Source organism: Vicugna pacos, unplaced genomic scaffold, assembly GCF_048564905.1.
Source record: "Vicugna pacos unplaced genomic scaffold, VicPac4 scaffold_106, whole genome shotgun sequence".
In the NCBI taxonomy this organism is placed as follows: domain Eukaryota; kingdom Metazoa; phylum Chordata; class Mammalia; order Artiodactyla; family Camelidae; genus Vicugna; species Vicugna pacos.
In genome coordinates, this window is record NW_027328786.1 from 1 (window position 1) to 16,433 (window position 16,433).

Here is a 16,433-nt window from a genome sequence, read left to right on the forward strand (position 1 = left end):
CTGCTGTTTTTCCAGTGTCCCCTCTAGACCTCCTCCAGCCCTCCATGGGGGGCCCTGCAGTTCTGCCCTAGAAAAGCCTGTTGCTTCTCAGGAAGACTTCCCTATGAAACATAACCATGTCCTTCTTGTGGGGACATTCAGTCCAGAGACCTGAAAGCAGGGGAAAATATTTAGCCTGCTTTTGGTAGAACCTAAATTCTTCCATACTTGTTAGAAGCAATTTCAATGAGGAAACTGTTTTGACATCTAACAAATCAGCATAAATGACTGATGAGGAAGATCAGCTTCCCCATCCCACTCAGTCGTCATGTTGATGTGACACACACATTGGCAAACATTTTCTCCTGTGAGCAACATAAAGTTCAAGACGTTATGAATGGCTTTTTGTTTTTATTTCTTAGTCTTTCCACATTCACTGTGTCTCGTGAGATTATATGAATCCTGCTTATTTTCAGCCCAGCACTAAACTTTTTAAAAGGATCACGTGTTTAAAAGGCTAGTGGACAATTTTTTAGAAGACAGAAATCCTTAGATTTTGGTCCCAGAGTTGAATCTTGGTTAGTGGTGAATGAAAATTCCCGTTAAAATTTTAAATTCAGTGATATAAAGTCTTAAAAATAGTTAAATATTAGTCAATTTCATTAAACACTATAAGAGTTATTTACCTTTAAGCCTGTTTCTGGGGCAATTTTGCAATGATTCCCTCCCTTTATCGATTCCCTCTTTATCAGAATCCTTGAGAGGCCCCTGTCATCATTGTCAGTATCATCATCATCATCATGGAACTGATTCTTCTGGAAGATTCTAGGAAAATAAAGAGATGGACGGGATTATGTGTAGGTCAGTGTGTGCATATACAATAAGAACAGCTGTCAGACATTAGATGCAAGATACCCATTTCATTTAGGGGAGAATGTGGTCATGAAATCCTGATGTGGTGAATGAAGGAAGCGGTGGGAACAGGATAGTCAATGCAAAGGAGGAGGAAGTGAGTGAATTGGAGAGCATAGATCCTTGGTTAGTTGATCAGCACATTGGTGAGTATGAGGGGAGTGTGATGGCAGAATCATGTCCCTCCCCGGCCACAGGGTAGCCACCTGTGACATGTTACTGTACATGGCAAAAGGGATGACAGATATTTTAGTATTAAAAATCTTAGAGGATTTCTGTCTCCTAAATTGTCTATTAGTTAGCCTTTAAACCCATGATACATTATTATAGATTAGTGCAGGGGCACAAATAAAATGGATTCATATAATCTCACCAGACAAACTGAATGTAGAAAGGATAAGGAAGAAAAACAAAAAGTCACTTATAAGTGCCTTGAACCATAAATTGCTCATGAGGAAATGTTACACAAGGTGAATGTCACAGCCACATACATACTGCCTGAGTGGGATGGGACAAGGGGATCCTGAGATGAGACAATAGGGTGAGTAGTCTGGATTGTCCAGGTGGGCTGAATGTAATCACAGGGGTCCTTAAATTGGAGGATATTTCCCAGCTGAGTTTAAAATCAGAGGGAGGTGTAGCGATGGAGCAATGTTCAGAAAGGCTGCTGACCATGAAAATGGAGGAAGTTGAGGGGCACAAGCTAAGGAAGGTGGGTGACCTCTGTAAACTGGAAAAAAAAAAGGAAACATTCTCTTCTAGACCCTCTAGAAGGAAGGAACCCTGCTGGTATCTTGAATTTATCCCAATGAGAACTGTGTTGGATCTCTGACACCCACAGCCATAAGCTAATAAGTCTGTGCTGGTTTAAGCTATTAAGCTTATGGGAATTTGTTACAGTGGTAATAGGAAAATAACATAGTGAGTGGTAGTGTAAGGGATTAAAGGTCTAGGATGGGGTGTGGAGAGAATTCTGACATTTGCACCTAAAAAACAACCAGGTGAAGTGGGAAGGTGTTTTAAGGAAGACCTACCTGGCAGGGCTGTCAAGCAGACTGGAGTGAGCGAATCCTTGGAGTTAGAGGAATCAATTAAACCTCACAAGGAAAATAAGAAATAAAATGTAGCAGGGCTTCAGTGTTAGTAGATGTAGGAATGGAAATGGGCAGAGAGATATAAACATTATTTTGAAATTAGCTACAGGTTTGATGACTGCATGTTTGGGAGAGTTAGCCGATGTGTGGACTGAATGCATCCCCTCAAAATCCATATGTCGAAACCTCATCTCCCAGGGTGATGATATAGGGATGCGGGGCCTTTGGGAGGTGATTAGTAGGATAAAATGAGGTCATGAGAGTAGAGCCCTCATGAATGGTATTAGTGTTCTTATACAGGGCCCCAAAGTGCTTGCTTCTCTCTCCTCTCTGGGCCATGAAGATAGTGGGAAGACAGCCATCTTCGAGCTGGCAATCCTCTCCCAGATACATTGACCTTGAAAGCCTCAGCCTCCAAACCATAAGGAATATGCTGGTTGTTTAAGCCACCCGACACACGGTAATTTGTTACAGAATCCCAGACTGACGAAGACAGTGGAGAATGCCACTGTGTTTTGCACTGATTGCCTGGAGAATGCTGAAACCCAGGGAAGTGGGCAGCACAGACGTTTACTCATTTAATCCTGCCAACACTGTAGGGGATAGAGTCTACATTTTCCTCGCTATTTAAAAGGTAAGGAAAAGAGGCACAAGCAATAACAATGACAACGACAACAACAACAACAACAGCAACAATAATTTGTCCAAGATTCACACAGAACTCCCTGGAGGGAGAGTGAGAATTAATACTTATGCAGGCTGGCCCCAGAGCCCCTGCTCATAACTACTAAGTCAGATCACCTTGCTTATTTAATCAGTTTTTTTCAACTGTGATATGAGTGTACTGTGTCCAGTAACTTATAATTTCAAAATACCTCACTGTAAGGGAAACATTAGTCGCAGGCATTACAACCCACAGAAAGCTAGACATACAAAAATAACTTGTTAAGGCAAGATAACCAATAATGTTTTTAAATATTATACCTGCTGACCCTTTGCAATAAAGTGTTTATTTATAATTCTGTCTGGCTACAGAATAACATCATAATCCTGCATGTGGCTGGTGGCTCCCGTGTTGGACAGCACGGGTCTAGAGAATTTAAATGACTTGCCCAGCCTTGCCCAGGAAGCTCGTGGTGGGATCAGAGCTATAGTCTGGGACTGTTCCTTCCTATCCAAGTCCCTCATGGAAGTTTAGAAGCTTCTCCTTTGGTGCCCAGCTGTCTATCCGTACTTATGACATCTTGTCAGGTGCCCCGGCCTGCTCCTGAACATCAGCCAGAACCCACTTCTGCTCTTTTTTGGCCAGGTAATACCTTCTAGCAACTTCCATTGCCTTCTTGGCATCAGTTTTTACATGGAAGGGTAGTGGCTAGAGAAGGAAATGTGTCCACATGACAGGTTTTTCATAAATATAGTAGGAGTGGTCAAGAGAAGAAAACCTCAGGAATACGAGTGGAAGCAGGTCATTTAATATACCAAATGCGTACTTTCAATGTATGTTTGTGTTTCCGAGTCCATGCTTGTTCTACTCGTGCATTATAGGCCAACACATCAGGAGACAAGGATTTGGGGCAAGAAATAGCGGCTTTAATTTGTAAAGCCAGTGGAGAAGATGGTAGACCAATGTCCTGGAGAACCATCATCCCAAGTCAGAATTCAGGCTCTTCTTATATTAAAAAGGGGAAGCGGGAATGCTTGGTTGATGCAAACTTGGTGTATGAATTCTTTGTTTTTAGAATCCTTTGTTCTTGCAGCTCTTCACCTGGGTCAGATCCGTGTAAACCTCCAACAAGCAAATGTTATTTTCTATTCTGTATCTTGTTATCTTTATACGAATGGAAAAGTGATAATATCCTTCAAAGTCAGAGCCTTGAGAATAGGGTCTCCTGTATATTTCAGGATCTAGGCAACATTGTTTCACAAAAGGTGCAGAAACAGCAAGACTAAGCCTAGGAAACAGGGCACAGGTTTAAAGTCAAAGGAACAGATCTAATATGGAGTCAGATTTGTTCTTTCCTATTTCAGTAGTGCCATGGAGAAGGCACTGTGGGCAGCTTTCTGTAGGGTCCTGGAGGCTTTCTCTCTCAGCCTCTGTGCGCCTCTATTGAAAACCCATCATCGCTATCTGGCCTGCTGGAAAACCAGTCCGCCTGTTTTGCCCTGAAGTTGTGTTCTGTTTATAACTCATCTCTACTCCTTGGAAAACAACTCAATAAAAACTCAGTTGGTTTCCCACCAGCCCTGAGCAGGGGTGAGGAATAGCATGTTATTATTTTATAAAAAAAAATATAAAAATGTTTTAAAACAGCACTGGGCACATAGGAGAGAGACAATCAATGCTTCCTGGCTTAAATCGAAAATGATGACTCAGTGAGTCTATGGCTGCTGTATTTGCTGAGCTAGTTACTCCTTTGCTCCATTACACATTTATTTTAACTGAAAAAGAAATATATGCATATGGTTAAAAAAATTCAAACAGAGCAAAAAATACTCAAGTGAAAGAAGTTTTCCCTCATCCTCTGTTCTTACATGCCTCCCTGGAGATGCCAATGTTTACAATCCTTTGTGTGCTTTTCCAGATATGCTATGCAAGTTCCCACCAATGTATGTAAATTCCTTTAAAGTTTTACTTATTTTTAACTTTAAGGGATTTAAATCCTCAAGTGGCTTCTGCCACAGTAATAGAAAAGAAGAAATCTGACTCCATATTAGATCTGTTCCTTTGACTTTAACCCTGTGCTCTGTCTCCTAGGCTTCTTCTTGCTTGTAAAACAATGTTGCCTAGAGCCTAAAATATACAGGAGAGCCTATTCTGAAGGCTCTGACCTTTAAGGGTATTTAACACTTTTCCAATCATATAAAGATAACACGTTGCAGAATAGAAAATAACGTTTGTTTTGTTGGAGGTTTACAGGGATCTGACCCAGGGAGATAGCTGCAAGAACAAAGGATTCTAAAAACAAAGAATTCATACACCAAGAAGTTTGCAAAAACCAAGCACATAGGAAAGCAGTCTGAATTCTGACTTGGGGAGATGGTTTTCCAGGACATTAGTTTGCCATCTAGGTCTACAGAAACTTGCTATTCCATGCCCCAACACTTGGTCTCCCAACTTACTGGCCTGTCCTGCACTGAGGAGAATGAATTTGGACTCAATAACACTTCTACCTACCTAGCAAGTTGGACACTGGGACTGAGGGCAGCTCTCCCACACACAGGGGCCTACGGTGAGCCCTTGATTATTCCCCGAGGTTGGGGTGTGGTTTACCCAGGAGGGATGGGGACTCTACACCAACACTCAGGCAGTCTGCTCCTTCTGGGGCTCTGACATTTTACCTCCTGCTCCCTGCCAGCCCAACATTTGGGACAGTGGAGCTAAGGCAGAGATCGTGCCTGCCTGTTTCCCAGCGTGTAAAAGGGGAATATGTACTCTTCCCAAGGTAGTTCTGAGAAACAACACCTGCGGGTGCTTGGTTCCCTGAGCAACAGTAAACCTAGCTCCTTGTGGGGGCAACGGGTATGATACCCGTAGGGTTTCTGCAGAGACCTTAGCTGGAGGGCTGGGCCAGGGACGTAAAATATGAGCTGTGGGCAATGACGGGTAAGAGAAGGGTGTATAGGCAGGACTGCTGCCTCCTTCGGGGTGCCACAAGAGGTAAAACGCTTTCTCCCCATCTCTGTTATTCCCCTCCCAATTCCAGATAACTGCCTTCCCTCTGCTCCTCCTGTCCATGTGTCTCCCTCCACTTTTCCCCGCCTCCCCTCCTCCTCCCCTATTCTCCCTCCCTCGGTTCCCCTTCTCTCTCAGGACCCAGAGCGGATCGCTGGCCCTCCTGCGCATGCGCAGTTGCTGCCAGCTGGACCGCGGGTTGGAAGCTCCAGCTCCGAGCCGGGGATCGGCCCCAATGGCTTCTCAGCTCTGTCGCCCTGTAGGCCTTTGGCTACTGCCTGGGGCCGGGGCCTCTGGCTGTGGAAGTGCAAGGTGAGGGGATATCGGGAAAGGGGTGAGGCGGCTGCGGGAGGGCGGTCGGCGTGTCACAGCCCCCCAGGGCGCCAGTCAGCGTGTGTTCAGCTGGATTGCTCGGGCCAGACCCCTCTGCCCGCGCCACCTGCCCCGGCGCCCCGGCCACAGCTGTCCAGGGCCAGGTGTGCCCCTGCGCCTCTTGGCCCAGCCGGGCTCCCCTCAGTCCGCGGCTGGCGTCCGCTTCCCCTCTCCCGCCCGCGAGTCCTCCCCTCCCGGGCTTCCTCTCCTAGGCCGCCGACCCGTCCCCAGCACTGGGCGGGCTGTGTCCCGGGCGGGCGGGGTCTGCACACCCGGACGGGGCGGGCGGCTTGGGCTGGGGCTGGGGCTGGCCTCCGAGCGGGGCTGCAGCCCGCGTCCCCCACCCCGCTCTCCCTGCCCCGCGACCCCGGGGCTGCCTTCCTCTCCCTTTCCCGATCCCTGAGGTCCAGATTAGCGGCGTGGGCGCTGCTCCCCAGGCTGAGAGCCCGCGGCTGTAACTCCCAGCTTCTCCTGGTGGAGTCGGGAAAAGGGAGCGGCAGTGCTGAGGGAGCTTCTGTCTCCTTGATCAGGATTTCTGCCCCAGGTAAGTACCTTGAACACTTTCAGGTGTTATGATGGCGGTGCTTGTTGATGTCACATGTTTTTATACTGAGAGGGATTACAGTGGTGAAAGCAGGGCTTGGTTCAGTTAAAAATGAGCTGAAGGCATGAGGCTGTCTCATCCTCCATCATTCACTCTCCCAGGGTGAAACGTGAGACCGTCGATCTTAAAAAGATACTTATAGTCCCTAACTAGTCCAGCCCAGCTATTGTGTGTTAACAGGAACAGCACAACCTGAGGCGTTGGAGACCCAGGGACATTGCACTCCTAAAGAGCTCCTGGCAAAATCTGGTTTGTTTTGGTTTTTTTTGTTTGTTTGTTTTAATTAAATTGTGGGACAGACTAGTAGTATAGAGGGAAAAATAATTGGCAAGAAGGATTTTTTCATATAACAGCTTTATTGTGATATTGTTCACACACCATGAAGTCCACCCACTTGAATGTTACAATTCAGCAGCTTTTAGCATATTCACATTTGTGCAACCATTATTATTCCAGAACGTTTTCATCACATCAGAAAGACCAGTTGAAATGCATGACCTATCCACCCCTTCCCAGTGGTGGTTCTAAAGAAGTTTCTTGGCTGTTCCTGACCATAAATTAACTTGTTACATTCCATGAAATATCTGGGAGGAATTCTAATCAGAATTGCAATGAATCTGTCTATGAAAGCAGGAAGAATTAATGTCTTTATGGCATAAACTTCTTCTACACACGAATATATCTGGGACCCTATCTTTTCATCTGTCCAGAGCCAGGCCTATGGGAAATCTTGGGTTTGTGAATGATGAGATTCAATACATCATTAGATTGAACTGTAGCCTTTCACTGAAGAGAAAAGTAACCTCGTAGAAGCCAAGTGATTCTCTGATGGTTAGAATGAGTGACCGCCAGTGCTGGAGTATTCGAGTGGACTTGGTGCTTGCAGAGTTCTCCACCACCTACAGTTAAGGGGATTACCGTGTTCTTTTACTTTTTTTTTTTATGGCGTTGCTTTTATTTTTACTTATTATATAAAATTATTTTTTATTGAAGTGTTGTAAATTTACCATGTTAGCTTCAGATGTACAGCAGAGATTCAGTTATAAGCTTATGCATATGTATATAAATGTTTTTCAGATTGTTTTTAGTACAACTCATTACAAGAAATTGAAAATAGTACCCTGTGCTATATAGTAGGTCCTTGTCATTTAGTTTATATTTATTAATGTGTATCTGTTAATCCTCCCTTTCCTGCCTGCTAACAACAGTTTGCTTTCTATGTCCATGAGTCTATTTCTAGCAGCACCGTTTTTGCTAGCAATATATGCTGGTTGGCTCTTTTCTGTTTCAGTAGTTCCATCTTATGTGTGGGCGTTTTTCTTCTGGTGGGCCTGTGTGTGGTTTGCACACGTGATAATAGAGATCTGTATTTGGGAGAACTCCAGGCCTCGTGTAGTCCCTCGTATGGAGCGCCCACTGAACTGATGCTTGAACTTGGAAAAAAACAGTAAATGTTGGAATTTCCACTATGGTTGAGACTTCCAGGTTTCTATAACCTCTTTAGCCCACCTAAATTTTGGCTGCACCCAATACTGGATAATTTGGTGGAACTTCATGGTATGGTGGTGTAGAGACAGGGCCTTGTATGCTTCTTCTCTTTCCTTTTTCTAACAATCATTTTCCTGGGCCTTCCAGGTACTCCCCCAGAAGGGCCCAGGGCTGGCTTGGTGCTGCACTGAGGCAATATTTGTTAATAAGTCCCTTTCCTCATCTCTTCTGAGCCTCCATTTCCTTCTCTGCACAATGAGGGCTTAGACTAGATAAGTGCTTTTCAGTTTCTTTTAAAGCCATGTTTCCTTTGAGAAACAGAAAATTCAAATCTCTCCTCCCATCACAACCCTTTAGATTTTGACACGTCCTCCAAGGAGTCACATAGCTCTTTGTGGTAAATTGATGTGATTGTGATTCCACGTGGCACAGAAAAGACTCTTCAGAGATTTATTGCAGGGAGAGGGCAGGAAAGGGGCAGTATGTCACACTTTCTTGTGTGAGCACTGGAGCAAAGGCTTGGGTTTAAATACAGTGTCTGATGTGGCATCTCTCTAATCTTGCACAATGTGATAAACCTCTATCCCTAGTTTCTTAATGTGTCAAGTTGGGGTGGTAATGTTTTAAGGCTTTTGTGAAACATTATACACATAAGCCATTTGTGTCTCGGTAGATACAAGACCTGCTAGAGAGTCGGAATTTCTTTAAAAATACATATATATTGTCCACATCACTCTGTCTGTGTGTATTTTGAAGTTCCTGGAGGGTGAGGGTTGAGTGTAATGTCCATCGTGGGACAGGTGGCCCATGGGTCTGTGTGCCTCAGATTGCCCCCTCCTCCCCAGTCCTCTTCCTCTCAGTCCAGGATGAAGTTCCCTAGTAGATTTACACACAGGTCTTGTGGAAATGGCTTTTCATTTTATTGTTTCACCAAGGAGGGTTGCCATCATGATCTCTGTGGTCAGGTTTTGGTGACCTGAAGGCTATGCAATTGGGGATTTCTATTTTATAAAAAGAAAAAAAATTACAAATACAAAATTAGACCTAGGTTGGTGGCAGGGGCTTTTGAAAGTGGGGACCATTAGCTTTTTTAGCTTCAGGTGCAGTGGCCTCTGGCCAAGAGGACACATCCTCATGCTCTGAATTTGGAGGGACCAGTGGGTTCAGTGGGAATATTTACTGAGTGCATCTCATGGGCTGCGCATTCTCTTATTTGTACTGTGTGTTCCTTATTTGAGACGGTGAGCTGATTTAAACTCAATAGCCTCTTTAAAATAATAGACTTTTTATTTTTAGATGTAAGGTAGATTCCCATGTAGTTGTAAGAGATAATATGGAGAGGGCCTATGGACTCTTTGCCCAATTTTCTTTAATAGTTCCATCTTGCAAAGTTGGGGTACTATTCATTCGTGACTCACTAACCCTTTTAGGTTTGTGTTATTGCCCTCATTTCTATTTATGAATAAACTGGTGTTGAGAGAAGCACACAGGTCTGCCCAGGTCACCCACGTGGTTAGTGAAGATTTGGGTGGAACGTGGGCATGGCATTTCCAAGCAGTACCATTATGATTGTCTGTGGCAGGGAGCAGCATTCACTTTGCTTGTTTATTCATTCATTCAACAAACATTTATTGAATAAACTCTGTGGGTCAGATACTTTCATAGGGTTATCTGATTCTTCAGCAGTATGGAGAATCAGGTAATGTTTTCTTTTTCTTTTTTTTTTTAATATGAGAAAAATATCTCTGAGAGGTTATAATCTCCCCAAGGGAAAAATAGCTCATAAATGAGGGATAGTACATTTGTACACTTCCTTCTTCTTATGCAGGTGGTACCCTAGGCATTTTACATTTGCAAACTTCCATAATCCAGATATATTCTTGTAAGGCAAGAAGTTTTTTTTTTAATTGAAGTATAGTCAAGTTTACAATGTTGTGTCAATTGCAAGGTGGTTTTTTTTGAATTTTGAATGGAGAAAATATTTTTTGAGGGGGTTAATTAAGTTTATTTATTTGTTTCATTTTTCTAAAATGAGGTACTGAGGATTGAGCCTAGGTCCTTGAACATGCTAAGCACGTGCTCTACCACTGAACTGTACCCTCCTCCCCAAAGCAAGTTTTCTTACCCATTATTCTGCACCTTAGGAGTTCAAATAAATTGGCGTTGAAATCCAGATATTTTGATCCTACTATGGTTCTTTGCATTATATCCTGCTGAGGGGTGGGGAAGCAGTTCCTTTATTCATTCATTTATTCAGCAGTTTTGAGCACCGACTTTGCATCAGGGCCTGCCTAGGTGCTTGGAAACAGAAAACAAGAAATGATCCTTTTCTGCAGGGGATGGAAGCCTAGACCAAAAGCTGGGTAATGTGATCTGAGCTTCAGTAGCCATGTGCAGACGCTGAGGACAAACTTATCCCCGATTTGCTTGGACTTCCCTTGCCTTCTGGCTGGTGCACACCAGGTCGCCACATCCCAGTGAGGCCCGCAGCCCACAGCACAGTATGTACATCGATTTACCCTCCCTTCTCGGCAGCGCCTGCAACATGAACGCCCCTGACTACATGCAGTGCGCTGAGGACCGCCAGACTCTCCTGATTGTGGTCCAACCTGTGGGGATCATCTTAGAGAATTTCTTTTGCATCTATAATGGAATCTCCTTGGTGAGCCAGATCAGAGCGTGCGGCTCCCAGTGGGCACTCTGTATCTACTATAGCTATCTCTATGCGCCCGAGAATGGATGGAGTGACTTCCAGACCCACCGCAATGTCATGGGCCTTGTCACCATTACTGACTGCCTCTTGGCCAAGACCTTCTAGAAGCTCCACGCACAGAGGAGCTGTATGGCACCACGCTCTACGACTCTCAGCTCTTTGTCTTTATGCTGTATGGGGAGGTGGCCGAGCAGCCGCACACCGACGTGGCCTTCAATCTACGAGGACTGCGGGTGGTGGAGAAGAGGATCGACGACTTCACTGAGTCACTCTTCATCTTGCCCAAGTCCAAGTGGCTGGATGGGGACCCCGAAAATTCTGGGGAGAAGACCCCCCTCCTCTACATCCTATTTGAGAAGGAGGACTTCGTGGGACTGGACACAGACAGCAGGCAAGTCAACCTGAAGGCCGGGCCACCCTGGCTGTGTGACAGATTGCTTCCTTACATCCAGAATGGGATCATCAAGGAGGAGGGCTTTCTTGTAGCCAAGGCGGGAAGGAGGTGTAGCCCGCCGGTTTTCAGACGTTTAAAACTAAATCCGCCTTTGTTTCAGAGAGATCCTTTTAGGGTTAGTGTGGACACTTACTCCCCCTTTTCAGCCAGGACACTTGGGGGGACCCCTGGAGTTGCTGTCCAATAGAGTAGCCACAGCTACTGATGTTAGTAGTGCTGGGGAGGAGGCCGGTCTGAGCTGAGATGTGCTGTAAGTCAAATGCACATCAGACGCTGAAACTTGTCTAGTAAAAAGAATATAAACTCTCTTGTTACTTTCTATATTGATTACACGTCAAAATGATAGTATTTTACATACAGTAGAATAAGTAAGGTCTGTTCTTAAAATCAGTTACTTGGTTTTTTTTTGTTACATTTTAAACGTGGCAACTGGGAAACGTTATTTACATGACTCACATTTCATTCCTGTTGGACAGCCTGTCCTGGGACAGTTTCATCCCTTTGCTTATAAATGAGACTCTGAATCCCGAGACGCAGAATGAGGTGCTGGTTGAGCTCAGGGTGGAGCCGATGTCTCCTGCCTCCCAGGCCCAGCACCAGCACGGCTCAGGCCCTCTCCCCTGCCTGACAGCCACCATGCCAAGTTAGGACATCAGAAACACTGCCAGGGGCTTCCGAATTAGCTCCTTACGCAGGGAAAGGCGTGTCACGGTGTATGGGACACAGCAGGGAAAAATTCGTCCTCACTTTGTCCCTGTGATTAGGTCAAAGGCCCCACTCTGCCTTGGAAGTGCAGACGATCACTTCTGGGCTGCCTAACCCCTCACCCTCTACTATGTTTCCCTGTGTATCTTTCAAGCTGTCCCTCGGGCAGAAGAGGGTGAGACGTCTTTGCCGAGAGGTGGTCCCCCTTTACTGGGGAGAGTGAGGTGAGCTGTGTCCCCCCGGCCTACGGCCTCGGGCCTTGAGTCTGGAGAGCGCTCATGGCGGTCCCACAGGTGACGGTCAGAGGACATGGTACGTGCTGCCGGGCCCGCTGTGCAGGAGGGGCTCTGTGATTCTCTGTGATTCTAAGGTCAGATTCTACTTTCTTGTTGTTGGTAAGATGGAGGAGAAGATGCCAGAGAATTGATAAAAAGAAAATCCACACCAGTCCTGTGAATGACAGACACAGGGGATCCGTGTCCCACCTGCGTGTGGTGCCTGGCAGGCTCTGGAATAATTTTCACTTCCTCCCCGGACATTCCTCTATGGCTTAAGGAAGGGGAGAGGCATGTCGTGGCCATGATCTGTACTTGTCCTCACAGGGCCCTGTGATCTACATGCCCACACTACACTTCTGCTCCTTGGAGATGAGGTGTCAGGTTTAGGAAACTGGGCACTGCTGAGGGCATAGCTGCCAGAACCGTGCTACACCAAGGCTGGCTCCGTTCACCTCACCTGTCACCTCCTGTTGAGTCCTAAGGCGTCATTCAAGGTAGGTGCATCGGTGCAATGAAAGCAGGGACCTCCTTCACCCCCTGGACAGACTGGTGGGTGATCAGTGGAAGCCTGGAGCCCTGCCCCAGCCCCACGCCAGTGCCTCCTATTTTGTCATAGGAGGCACTGGTGACATTTTTGCTCAGCAACTGCTTGGCTCTGATTCTGCAGAGCCAACAGAGAATGCCAGCTTGTTTTTGCCTTTTGAAGTCTGCCCTTGGGATTTGGCGGAGTAGCTGGATGTGTGCTTAGCCCATAGTGGTTGACACTGTCACCATTGTTTACCCAGAAACTCGTGTACCAGGCATGGCTGCCGGCATCAAAATACAGCAGCGCATTAAACCTCCCTCCTGGTGGGTCTGTCTGTTCTGGTACCATAAGGGCTCAGCCAGCATCTGAACGTCAGTGAGATAACGTGGCCAATGAGCTCGGGTCAAGCACGTTCTCCGCCAGTGACTTTTACTCCATTGTTGCTTTTACTCTTACACAGTCATTAATTTTTTAAACAATGCTTTGGTTCAGGAGCAGAACCTAATTCTCCCCTGTTCCTCTTGGTGGGAGTGAGTAAAGTTGTCCAGCTTGAAATGCGACCACATTTTGTAGCTCAAAAGCTGTCTACACGCATCTAGGTGAAGTTTTGGTTTGGGGCGCTGACCACGTTGGGGTCCCCCGGCAGCATCGCTCCCCTCAGGCCCCTGCCTTCCCTGGATCAGGAGGTGAGGGTGGGTCTCACCGTCCCTGCGTCCCTGTCCTCATCACACTGACGTAATTTCTTGTAAATGCTGTCAAAGTCATTTTTGTTCTCGTGTGTTTCTAATTTTGGCTGTTCCTCTATTCCTTTTTCTATTTTCCTTTTTCCCTTATACCACCCCGTGAGCATGTTGTTGGGTCTGAAAATGTGGGCTGTGCACACCCTGCATTGGAATAGCCAGATCGCCCTCTGTGCCGTCTCCATCGCTATAAAAAGCAAAAACTTAACAGTTGCCATGATTCGTATATTATCCTAGTCATCTTATTTTCTACTTTTTTGGAATTTTTGCTATGTTAGCACATCACCCACTGGAGTTTGATATCTGTTAAAGTCCTTGCTTTGAGGAACCTGTTAGTTCGTCCTTATATTTGGTAACAAATGCTCTCTTACTAATTTTGTTTATTTGTTTTGAAGAAGTGAGATGCGAATTGATTTAGGCGGCTGCTGATGGATTTTTTTCATGGAGTATTTAAACTTGGAAAGTCAAATTCTGCAGCACCTTGCTTGATTCTGGCTTTTACACAAACGTGCTCGGCACGAGGTTCCTGGATGTCGCTGTGTGACGTGCGTGACGGCGCTTCCTGGCCGGCGGTCACTGGTGAGGAAGTGGCCGGCTCGGGGGTGAGCAGCTGCAGGGGACGCTGTTGGAGGAAGCAGTCACCGGTTTTTTGTTTTTTGTTTTTTTTTTTGCATTCACCTTCCCAGTGCCATTTACTTTACTTTGCATTCATAGAGGGGCAGGAGCGGGCCTAAAACCATGCCACTCTTTTGTTCCCTTTATGAGGCTGGTTTTTCTAAGTATCAGGAAAACATTGCCTTGTCCTACGTAACTGGTTCACTTGGATCTGGTGGACACAGGGACCGCTAAAGGGGACCGTAGCTTCCTCTCTGCTTCAGCCAGTGGGCATTCAGAGCCAGGTCTGTGGTTTGCCTCAGCAGCCGTGCAGGCCTCCCTGCACCGGCCTTTACTTTTACCCCTTTTTGGCAGTAAATAGCTGACTCTGTGTCTGTTGCAGCTGATGTCCACCACTGACGGCCGTGTGGTTATTTTGCGGTAGTGAGTCTCCAACACCCCTGTCAGCCGTGAAGGGACCTTGCATTCTCACCCCGACCCTGGTTCATCTCACCCAGGGAAAGGGCTTGGCCACCACCGTCATGCTGGACATGAGGCCTTGTTTCTCCTTTCATGCTCTGGTCCAAATGTGGACACTTCATCCTTCACTGACTTGGTCTCGCTTGAGACAGTCCAGACTTTCTGAAAGAGTCCATCACATTCTGGGGGGGAACAGAACAGAAGTAAGAGTCGCAAGTAGGAGTCTAGGCTGTCTGGGTTGGCAAATGCAGGCTGGGATCTGTGATGGCCAGTCTGTGCCCTGGCAACTGGCCTTTCCCGTGGCTCCCGAGAGAAAAGGGGTCGGAGCGAGAACAGACTTGCCTGGGTTCCTACCATCCTCATCTGCTCACTGACAGGAGTGTCAGCTAACTAGGAGCTCCCCCAGACTTCGGGCCCTTCAAACCTCAGATCACGGGAGATCCTTGAGTCCTTTTTCTGGTCCTTTTTTGTGAGAATCCAGTGCCTTCTGAGGTGACTGGCAACAGGAGATGCCTCCCCCTCCAGGGAACTCCCTTCGGAGGACTGTGACTCAGTGCACCTTGCTGTGAGCTTGTGGGTTTCCATCGTGCTCCCTGCAGAACCAGACTTGAGACTGGCTTAGCGACAGAAATAACAAGACTGATTCCAGGGCAGGGCCAGGTGGAGGGAACAGTGGAAATTGAATGTGACCTCAAACACCTAGGTGGGTGCTGGGGCTGTTACTAAAATGGGGAGCCTGGGAGGTACCTGCCAGGAATCGAAGTCTAGAGTAAATGGTGGACATAAGGCCTTTTTTTTTTGACATATGGCATTTTTAAGATGCCATTTGTCATCCAAGTTAGGACTTCCAAGAGGCACTCGTGTCTATGAGCCTGGGGCTCAGGTGAAGGAGCCGGACTAGAGATACACATTGGGATTCGTCATTCTTAGCTGGTGTTCACAGCCGTGCAAGTGGATCAGCTCATCTCAAGAGGTGCAGACTGTGTCTGAGGGGGGGCAGGGCTGTGCCTGGTTTGGAGGAAAGCCCGGACCATGCAGCTTTGGTGTGTCAGTCAGCGGCGTTTGTGATTTTCAGAGCAATGGCATTTATCCTTAAGGTTCTGGGGGGTGGGCAGGGCCACACAGGAAGAAATCTGAAGAGAGGGTTTTGGCCACGTGTGCGCGTCTTGGGACGATCCAGAAGCTGCAGGGTCCAGAAGGGGAAACTCCTCAGAAGCTGGAGTCGGAGTGGGGAGTTGGGAGAATGTAGTCACACTCTCCTGTGATGAAGGGAGGGAGGCCTAGGGAGTCCGCACCCTAGCGGACTCTCTTTCCCACGAACAAAAGGCAATCAGACAGAAGATTTGAGGTAAGAAGGGATGGGCGTTGGGAGAGGAGCCAACCTGGAGAACGGTGGTTGAACAATTCTTGAATAGTCTCCCTGAAACATAGAGTTAAAAAAACCCAGACTCTTAAGAATATTGATAGTGACTGGGGAGGAGGCAGTTGTTTTTCTGACCTCCTAAGGGTAAGGTATGTATCCGGGGATATACAGAAGAATCGGGCAGTCTGTTCCTGGGGCTTCACCCTTACCAGGGGGAACAGTGCAAGTTTAAAGGGGGAGAAGGGCAGCGGAGGGAAACTAGCCAGGCCCCGTGTCACGTACCAGTCGGCAGCCCTACTTGCGTGTTGCATTCACATCCATGCCTCCCAAGTGGGCGGTGGCAGCCCCGTTTTGAAGATTGGGAAGCCTCCTCAGAGGTTTAAGGAATTGGTTCATTTAGCAGCTAGTAAATGCTGTAGCAGGAATCCAGCAGGGCCTTGTCAGACTTCAAGGGCATG

At 46.7% G+C, this 16,433-nt stretch overlaps 1 protein-coding gene across 1 annotated transcript in view; it reads left to right on the forward strand.

The window, feature by feature from the left end:
* Positions 1–2,460: 2,460 nt before the first annotated feature.
* LOC140694865 (uncharacterized) overlaps positions 2,461–16,433 on the forward strand; it is a 93,964-nt gene continuing 79,991 nt past the window's right edge. Inside the window, exons 1-4 of the mRNA XM_072957890.1 lie at positions 2,461–2,619; positions 5,055–5,215; positions 5,690–5,970; positions 6,496–6,574. Coding sequence (XP_072813991.1) covers positions 5,077–5,215; positions 5,690–5,970; positions 6,496–6,574 — 499 coding nt within the window. The 5' untranslated portion in view covers positions 2,461–2,619; positions 5,055–5,076. The remainder of the gene's footprint in view (positions 2,620–5,054; positions 5,216–5,689; positions 5,971–6,495; positions 6,575–16,433) is intronic.